Source organism: Diaphorina citri, unplaced genomic scaffold, assembly GCF_000475195.1.
Source record: "Diaphorina citri unplaced genomic scaffold, Diaci psyllid genome assembly version 1.1 scaffold330, whole genome shotgun sequence".
Lineage (NCBI taxonomy): Eukaryota > Metazoa > Arthropoda > Insecta > Hemiptera > Psyllidae > Diaphorina > Diaphorina citri.
The window spans coordinates 16,876-27,526 of NW_007377765.1; the positions used below are offsets into that span (position 1 = coordinate 16,876).

General features: G+C 39.3%; 1 protein-coding gene across 1 annotated transcript in view; it reads left to right on the top strand.

Moving 5' to 3' along the window:
• Positions 1-4,765: 4,765 nt before the first annotated feature.
• LOC103507621 overlaps positions 4,766-10,651 on the top strand; it is a 7,189-nt gene continuing 1,303 nt past the window's right edge. The window contains exons 1-2 of the mRNA XM_008472115.3: positions 4,766-4,834; positions 6,963-7,259. Of these exons, the coding sequence (XP_008470337.2) occupies positions 6,966-7,259 (294 nt within the window). The 5' untranslated portion in view covers positions 4,766-4,834; positions 6,963-6,965. The remainder of the gene's footprint in view (positions 4,835-6,962; positions 7,260-10,651) is intronic.

Here is a 10,651-nt window from a genome sequence, read left to right on the forward strand (position 1 = left end):
TGTTAAAGAATTAAGAAAGAATTCAAAACATAATAAGTTGAAATTGTTAAAGTTGTTGTTAGTTGTTGTTGTTTGTTTAAATTATTTGCTGACAAAGTTTTACTTAGGGTAAACAAACATGTGGTCATTGCGGTAGGATGCGAGGATTGAGGTCCTGGTTGACGCAACAAATAAGTAAGTAGACCCCAGAACACTCAGCTTTTTCTTTCTCACACTATACAGAAGCTTTTTTGTAGAGCCAAATTTTTTCGATGAATACATTTTTCATTAAAATTTTATGCGATTCCAAAAATTAATAAAAATGGGGTCCATAAAGTGACCTATATTTGGGAATGGGCCGTTTGCGCAACAAATTGCCACATTTAAAAAAAAGCCATTTTAATCATCAAATTCATCTACATGATGCGTTTATTTCATTCTTAATTCCCAGCGCCGTGTTCTGAGACATAAGCGTGGTTTCGCAAATTCACGAAACCACCTGTATACTAAAAAAAATTGCCCTGTGGCGCTGAAATATTTGCATTCCGATCAATCTTTTTTTTTTCTCCTCTGAAGACTGCTAGAGTGTGAGACCCCAAATATTAAAAAGAAAAATCGCCCTGTGGTCAGCTTAAATTGTCGCGCTTTGAACAGGATTGCTGCGGCACTGAAGATTTAAATTTCTGGGTCGGACTGCGCTCCTGAGAGGTTAAGAGCACTGTCCAACAAATTCGCCTCGGCGCTCTCAATTTATTTTGCTCCTTTTAGTATTCGGCTTGTGATAATTCAAGGCCGGAAACAAATGTGTCCACAATTATCTAAGAAGTTATGTATACTAGAATAGGTAGGAAAGGTAAAGGCAACGGAAAGAGCAAAAAAGGCAAATGTAGGATAAATTGCTATTAAACAGCAAAATGTTCAAACTTTCAAATTTTCAAAAAGTTTACTTATTTTTTTTCTTTAAGAGGTTTGGACAGGGAACTGTAACTGCTAGGGTCTTATCGTCCCGAAATCGAAAGAGAGAAGGAATACAGGCATGAGAAAGGCCAGCCCGTTCCGAGAACGAACATTATCCCATCAGGATAAAATCCGCCCCGGCGCGGGAATCGAACTTCGCGGAATTGTCACTGAAGCACTTAAAATGGCAGACGCCTACCAGCGTAGCTAACTACCTGGCAGAAACGGTTGACCGATATATTGTCGTAATGTTCTTGTCATTTCGACGATATAGCGCCACAAAATGACATCGACATATAACGATATATCGCACGAAAAATATCATCGATATATAGCGTGTTGTCGATATATCGTATTATCGCAACAGTCGCAACATCCACTAATAGAGGTCCTGTTTTTCATTTGCACGACGTATGGTGCCATGCGAGACGCGTATTTTTCTTACAGTTCGCGCTACGTTCAGCGTCAACGACTGCTCTTAAGATCCGTGAAGCGATCTCGAATAGTTCAGGCCGCATAGTTGTCAATATATTGACGATATATCGCAAAAAAATGTATCGTAATATCACTGATAGATGTCGTCAATATATGATATATATCCACATTTTACGATATATCCTGACGCAGAGTGATCGTCAAGTGCAGTCGCATCGATGCGGCGTAATGAAAGAACAGTCAGTAGGTCACTCGGACACTCGTGCAGAAGTTTCAAGTTTGAGCATGAAGCATTTACATTTAGGATTTAGGGTGAAACTGGAACTTTACCACATTTCCTTTTATACCGTACCATTTGGCCATATTTGATAAACTGCGGTATACTGGTAATATAGTAGTAGTACCTACGTAGAGATAGATACATTGTATTGTATATTGGTATTTTTTGGAAACATTTATTTTGAAAAGCAGAAAACGTGAATAACTTCAGGTAGGGTAAATACATAATTCCATTTATAATAATGATTTTTTCCATTTATAATAATCTAGATATATTTTTACAATACCTACCTATCTATTACTTATTAGGGTAGAATTATACAACAATGCACATATCAGAAAAATGTATTACCTGGAAAGAAACCTATTGAAATACATCCATGTAGGTACCTACTTAAAAATCTAAAAAATAAACTGTTATAAACCAGGTCACATATTACATTTTTCTTCTTTTTCCAAGTACCTCCTATTTGTTTTTCTTAGGAAAGCCCTTATCTTCAATGCTGCTAGAATATAGAAATTTAGAAATATACATTATCTCAGGCGCATGGCAGTGCGCCAGGCCCAAAGTTCCAGCTTGTAATATTACACGAAACAATTCGAACCCACTTTTGACCCCCCTGTATCTTTGTTCCAGTAATACGTAGAACTTTGAAACTTTCACTCAATAGAGTCCCACATAGTAACAATGCATGGCAAGTTTCGTTGGTCCACATCAAATAGTATCGGAGCTAGAGCGAGTTGAAGAATGGTTACTTTCTCATACTGACTGACTCACTCACTTCAACTCACTCACTCAAAATTATGAGGCACTTCCCGAAAAGGTGGAGACTTGAAATTTGAGAAATAATAGAAATGGTATGTTATTTAAGGAATAAATCGAAAAAATCCGAAAAATTAGGTTTAACCCCCACCCCCTGGGGGTAACATGCTGTGTAATCGTTGCTACTCTTTGAAATTCTATCAAGTGGGGTATCAAAAATGAATTGTTTCGGTGTGGACACGTCTATTTATGATGTTTAACAACAACAAAAAAGTAAAAGTGCAAAAAAAAATTGCCCTCGTAGGGCCCCCACCCCTTGCATGCTGAGTACTATGTGTAAAGGGGAAGACATGGTCTGAAGTAACCGAAAAAACACAACATGACATGTCAAAACTTCAAAAATGGTTCGCAGACCATAATCTTCACCTAAACCTTAGCAAAACTAAAGTCCTCCCAGTTTGCATCACTAAAAACAGTCTTCCTCATCTCAATAGTATAACGGTCCATGGGCGGGATTGCAGTCAGTCAAACTGTGATTGTGACAACATAGAATTGGTCAGTTCTTGGAAATATCTAGGCATAGACATAGACCATCATTTACGATGGGAAACCCACATAAACGCACTAATCAAAAGGTTGCGCAAGTTAATGCACTCTTTCCTAGTATTAAGAACTTTTCTAGGCAAGCAAACTCTTAAAGAAATCTATTTCGCCCTATGCCAATCATCTCTAGAATATGCCATATGCGCGTATGGTAGAGCAAGTAAAACTTGTTTGGAACGTCTATCTGTAGTACAAAATTCAATCATTGAGATCATACTCAAAAAAGAAAGGCCACCAAAATGCTCTACAAAGAATCAAAATTATTAAATATAGAAGGACTGTTTAAAAGAAACATATGTTCTTATGTATTTAAAAATAAAAGCGAAGTGTTTAACTATGCAGAACATACGTACAATCTGCGGAGGAAAACCCCCATTCTACCAAAGAAAAACACAACCAAAGGGCAAAAAACAATAAATTTCCTAGGCATTAAAATTTTTCAAAGCTTACCCTCTGAAATAAAAGAAGAAGGAGATAAAAATCATTTTAAGATCAAACTCAAGAGATGGTTGGCAGAGGGCGGAAATAATGAAGAGAATAGAATAGAATAGAATAGAATTATGTTGCTTTTACTGTCGGCGAAGGACTGAAAAGTTTCTTTGTACAGACAGCCAAGGCTTGGTTGAATTATTATTTATTTTTTTGTAAAAAGTAGGTATTAGGTAGGTAAAGAAATATTATTACACAGCTAGGTAAATGAATAACAGGAATGTGTTTTTTTTTTTTTTTTAATCCTATTATGTTTCTAATATTTTTTTATATATTTTTTTTTATTTATTTATTTAATAATTAGTTCATTATGTTATTATCTTAATTATTTACCATCATTATTACTCTTATGTTCATCACAACTCTCCCCAAAATAACGAGGGGCCAATATTTGTTTGGTCTCTTAGTATGGGGGGTCGTGCAGTGAATAATGGTTGGGGACTACGGGACTGGGTTCTGGCTTTCTTGGGTTTGATTCCCGGGCTGGGTGGACTGTTTGGCTGAGAACTCTGTAATCAGCCGGGGGGTCTGCCTTGGTCTGGGGGTTTGAACTTGAGTCTGGGTTTTCGGCTTGGGTTCGTGGCCCCAACCATTAAGTAACTAATATATCTAGGTAGGCACTTTCCTTACCTCATATACTTGTATTATTGTATTGTATTATTATTACTATTATTGTACCTATTGTACCTACTGTATATAAATATGAATATTAATAAAGCTACTATTAATACTAATACTTATGATACTATTATCTAATAACTTGTGTTGCTCCTTGGAAATCCTATCAAGTGGGGGTATCCAAATGAATTGTTTCGGTGTGGACAGGCTGGACAGTCTATTTATGATGTTTACATCAAAAAATAGTGAAATTGTTTTGTTCGCACCCTGGTACTTTCACAACAAGTCGGTACCTTGCTAGGGACAACCGCAGGAAACAATTCAATGCACTGGCCAACTACACTGGTCGAAGTTGGTCGATTTCTTCAGTTGTTGGCTTGATCTTGTATCGGGTAACAACGTCCCGAGGGGATTTATTTTTTCGAAACTGAATATTTTCAGAGTTTACTCCTGTACCCGGCCTCGTGAATGTATGTGTCATGGTTTTCCTCTCTGCATCGATGGTGAGGGGCGAGAGGTTTCCACCTTGGTGAGGTTGTAATGGAGCGACTGGGCGTGCCTCTTCAACGCGTTGAGCATAGGGCATTTCTGGGACGCGGTTGTGCACATGTCTGATCACGCATCGCTCGGACATCTGTCGCCCACGTACTCACCGGTTTGAGGACTACCAGAGGTCCATCTGCCTCGCGGGTGAGGCATCCGCGACTCCTGGTAGGTATGCCTCAGTTCATGGGCAAAGGCCGCATGAGTACAGCACCTTTGTTGAAATTTTACGGCGGCCGGCGCTCCTCTGTTCCAACGCTGTATTGTGGTTGTGGAGAGAGGGGACATGTGGGAGTGGGTGTCATGTGGGGCTCATGGAGTGGCCCCATGTTGGTGATGGAGTTCTCCAGGGATCGGGGAAAAGGGCACTTCGACCTGTTGTGGCCGTCCGGCGTGGAGCTGCACAGGTCTCTACGGTTCCTTACGTGTCACCGCCCCCGAGGCCATTTTTGACCCCTCAAAGATAAAGGCACTTCATCCTGCTTCATAGTCGAATACAATCGACTACGATCTTTGTACTGTCCCCACCCTGATGCCCTAAAAATATACATCGTCCGTAGGAAAAAAAATTAAGGACCGTGGAATGGACGATACATCCTACCATTATTGAGGCTCAAAGTGACCCAGAAGAACCGAAGCCCAAACGTAAAAAAACTTTACGTCCTGAATATCCAATAAAACGAAGAGGAAAAAAATGAAAACCGTACCTAGGTATATCTTTACAAAAAGGAATGAGATCCCACCAAAACATAAATGTAAAAATAGGCCAAGTTCCTTTCCAAAAATTTCGGCCCTCCATCGTTCTGAGATCTTTACTTTGGTCCAAGTTGCCTGTCCTCTCTCACCTTAAAAAAAAAAAAAAAAAAAAAAAAAAAAAAAAACAAAACTTGCCAAGTAAGTTAAGTGCAAGAAGTTGCGGATGTAAAAAAAATATTAAGGGAAAATGGTTCTCCGTGGACGGAGGTGACCTGGATTTTGGAAGGAGATACAGGTTAAGGTGAGAGAGGACAGGCAACTTGGACCAAAGTAAAGATCTCAGAACGATGGAGGGCCGAAATTTTTGGAAAGGAACTTGGCCTTATTTTTTACATTTATGTTTTTGGTGGGATCAATGTCTACTCGAGATGGATTTTTAATCTTTTACAGAACACTGACCCTCAGTAAGCCACTTTTTTAAATAATTAGATCTAAGTGCTGAGAAATGACATTTGAACAAACAAGCTGGGTCCATCCCTCCGGGAATTTTTTAGCCCATAGTTTATCCGAGAACAAACATCCCATCAGGATAAAATATGCCCTAGATGGGAATCAAACCCGCGGCCTAGTGCTTACTAGGAAGATGTGCCACCAACCAAGCTAACCAGGCTGGCTAATCACAGGTTCTTAAACTCAACAAAATTACCTTTCTTTTGATACCACCTATGGACCCATATTCAGGGAAAATTGGGAAAATCAAAAACTAGGAATCTCAAAACTGAACTTTGGAAATTGTGTCTCAGGCATATGTATTCAGATCAACATTTTGTGCTCTTGCTCATGGTTTTAAAAAAACATTTTATCCATTAAAATGAAAAAGTTATGACCCATAAACTGACACAAGGTCTGTGATTTTTTAAAGTGTTTTTTTTTTTAATATGTTTCTTGGAAACAAAGCAAAAGTTCGGAAAATGACCCACAGAACCTTGTTGGCAATGATGAGATCTACCTACCCTGAGCTGTTGCCAGTGTTTTTCTGGCGTACCCTGTATATAAACAAGCTGGGTCCGTCCCTCCGGGTTTTTTTTGTGCATATAGTTGGGCTTCACGCTCCCGGGGCTTTGCGGGGTTGAGCATAGGGTCGCGCTGCGCGCTCCCAGGGCTGTGCTGTGCATATAGTTGGGCTTCACGCTCCCGGGGCTTTGCGGGGTTGAGCATAGGGTCGCGCTGCGCGCTCCCAGGGCTGTGCATGCGGTCGTGCTTTGCGCTTATTTGTTTACAGTCGCGCTGTGTGCTCCTGGGGCTTCGCAAGGTATGGCTCTTGTATTGGAAGGAAATTTTGGGAGACCAAAAATGGAACCGCTCAGTTCTGGGACTCCAAATTACAAGGATCAATGTGCCTTGGTTCAAGGGACTCATTTACCAAATTTCATCTCAATTGGAGCAGGCAATCATTAGTTAAGCAGAACAATTATTCAAACAAACATGTAAACCAAACACAAAACAGTTGAGTTAAAACATAGATCTCGCTACGTTTGGTCAAATAACTGGATTTGGTCCAAATGTTACATTTTACTCAGTCCAAATGGTACATTTTCAGAAAATGTCACAACAGAGAGGAAAATCTCAAACACAGAAATCTCAAAGGTGGTCAAGTCAGAAAATAGATCTTCCACAAGAGCTTATGGCACAGTCAGCACAACACAAAACATCCAAGTCACAAGTGTCAAACCATGAGCTACGGGAGGTTGCCAACAAGGCAGTGTTCTATCTCCTTGCAGTACATGGGTGTAAAGGCATTGTGAAGAGGAATGATTTGACAAATGCAGTTCTTGGAAAGGAACATAGACGACATTTTAGGACAATTATTGACCTCGCCAACAATAAATTGAAAATGGTAAGTCTGTCTTGTCTTTGAATACCTATCTTTTGTAACCATGGATGATTCTCTGAAACTGGTGCAAAAACAGGTCAAACAAGCTGGGCCCGTCCCTCATTTGTATTGTATCGTACATATCAATTCCTCATTTGTATCGTACATATCAAGCACGGTTATGTTTTCAGTGCCCCACTTGAAGTCCAGATTAAGTACCACAGGCAGATGATCCGAAGTTAGGAAATCCGCGGAGACAGTGAGGTCCACTACATCCGAGCATAACTCCATGTTGGTCCATACCAGGTCTACCACACTGTTACCAACCTTACTAATGAATGTAAATTGTCCTGGTATGTCCCCTGGAGTCCTGCCATTGAGTGCAATGAGCCCATGCTCCTCCATGAACTCCACTAGCATCTCCCCCCTTGTATTTAGAACTTCATCTAAGGAGCGCCGCTGAGGAAGAAGAACAAGATTACTGGCTAATTCTTCATCAATGAAATTTCTATCTGCAATTCGTGAATTAAAATCTCTGCCAATTAAAATGTTTGAGTATCCATGCTCGTCTATATCTTCTAACGCTAATTTTAATAACTTCAGTGCCTCTTCCTGGTTATAGCTATTTCATTTTTTTATATTTTTTTTTAAATACGTATTCTGCAAATGTAATAGAAAGTCGTGTGATGTTCACACCAGATTTTTACTTTCCTTATCCTATAGGAAGGAAAGTAATGTAATCCGGTCAAATTTTTGATGGTCAATTTTTAGTGCCAAAACACGTTTTTGAGGTCCCTAGAACCTAAATCCAAAGTTTCAGCCATTGGTCCGTGTGTGTGTGTGTGTGTGTGTGTGTGTGTGTCGACTTCAATTCCATGTTTGGAAAAAAATTATCAATCCACCACTTGCTCGTCCTCTTTGTTTGTTTTTAACCATACTGTAATATTCCCTGAATTTTTGTATACAGGGTGTTTCTGTTAGCCAAGTTTCACACATACAGATTATATCCCATTGCAACAGTAGTTCCATTTCTTTCAAATCTAAATTTTGTATTCTTGTCATTCCATTTATGTTCCAAAATGAAATTTTAAGTTGTTTGGCATTTCCGGATTTCATGACTCTTTTTGGCCTGGATCTTCTGGACGAAAAAAATTATCGATACTAGGTTGAGAGTCATCCCGCCTAGTTGTCTGCTTAGATTTCACTTGTGGAGTTCTCGGTAGTCCAGGGTTTAACATAGGAGCACGCAATATAGACGAGGTCGCCGAGCTTGAAGCAATGTTGCCAAGTGACATCTGTATAGACAACGAATCAGCATTCGTGCTATCTGTCTGCTGAACAATTTCAACACCTTGCTGATCATTCATTTGGTCCTCAGTGATTGTATCCATGAAACTATCAGAAGAATATGCATCACTTGTGTTCAAGTTCACTCGTTTATTATAAAAACCATTTTGTTCCTGCTCGGGTGACGTGACACGGAAAGTGCTCTTTTATTATTAGCATCCGTGTTATATTGGGATGGAATAGTATCTTAAGTAATCAGTCGGCCGGATCTGATTACCGCGTACTTTCCCTCGGCTCGCAATCTTTTCATTTCTACGCGCAGCTGTTTCTCTTTCTCTCGAACTTCTGGTGACGTGTCCTCATGAATGAAGATATTTGATCCTCTGAGCTTGCCTTTGTTTTTCAATACCTTAAATTTACGTCTTTGTGTGGTAAAACCGATAATCACGGGTCTCGATTTGTTAGGCTGACGGTTACCTAATCTTCTGAGGAAGTCAAGCTCAAATAGTGTAAAGTTCTTAATTTTCATCAAGTTTATAATCACATCCATCGCCATGTTTTCCAAGTCACTGGGTGGTTCCTCTCTGTTCTCACTCAGTCCGAATATAATCAATTTTTTTCTTCTTTTCTCATAATCTAGATTCTAGATACTTGAGTTCTTTCGTATGCTTTGCTACTTCTTGAACCAATGGTTGAAAGTTGGACTGGATGTTATCTAATTTTTTGTTCCCCCCAAAAAATACCACTTCGTGGCATAAAAAAGACCCCGCCAAGTCGTTCCTCCCAAAATAAATCAAGTGCCCACAAAAAATCTAGATACTTGAGTTCTTTCGTATGCTTTGCTACTTCTTGAACCAATGGTTGAAAGTTGGACTGGATGTTATCTAATTTTTTGTTAATTTTCTTATCGCTCTCTTGTTGTGTAGCTTTAATACCTGCCAACTCTTAAAATAGCGCTTTCATGCTATACTGGTTATCTTCTTCAGCCATGATTACCTACGAGTTGTTAAAATTACCTACAAGGTTCATAAAATAAAATCGAATCAATGACTAGTAGGTGTATACGTAAACGTTTCTCGTGTTCACCCTGTATGTATGTACCTACATATACTTTCATGTAATGATTTAAAATTTAAAATCAAGACTAGAGCCCGTTCTTCCTTTAAATGTGTCCTGTTAACTAACAATATAATATTTACGTCACCCATCCACTTATTGGCCTTGCTCCGCGTAGCTTAACATAGATGACGCTAAAACCGGTTTTAAATTAACGACTGAAGTGTTATCTAAAACTTTCTCGCTTTGAGTTCATAGGTCGTCGCGACAAATTTCAAGATCAGAGCTCATTTGTGTGAGAAAATGTGAAAAAAATCCCCCAAAAACCAGTTTTTTTGGTTTTTTTCACCCATCCATTTATTGGCTTTGCTCGGCGTAGCTTAACATAGGTAATCTTATATTATAAGAACGAGATCCATTCACAGTTCATAGTTCACACACTGATCGCTCTATCTCGAGAACCACAATACCTAGAAAGGAAACCCGGCATTTTAGGAGAAAAACAGAAAAGCCCAAATACGCCCTTTGTCACTGTCCTCATTTGTCTATTGAAATCAGAAGTGATATCTGTTCAGTTTTAATGTTTCGTTATGGTAATACATAGCAACTTGAATTTTGGTATGTAGATGTCAAATGTGACAAGGATGCGACACGAAACTTTTGGTTAAGATCAGTGCAACGGTTGGCGGCCCACCCCACCCGCTCAGCAGTTAGTCAGAGATCACACTTCATACCACTCGGACACTCCGACTTATGACTCTACGCAGTACAAAATTTCCTTATTAATCAACTCGAGCGATAATTTAGAATGATGACAAGGATGCAACACAAAACGTTTGGTTAAAATAAGTGCTGCGGTTGGCGGTAATATGACCGTTGGCGGTTTTCAGCTATATCGACTGAACGGTTAGAGATATTGTAAATGTTACAACAGAACACCCAAATAAGCACCATTCAATAGGATAAGGATATATCGACTAAACGGTTAGAGATATTGTAAATGTTACAACAGAACACCCAAATAAGCACCATCATTTAATAGGATAAGGAAAGTCGTGTGATGTTCACACCAG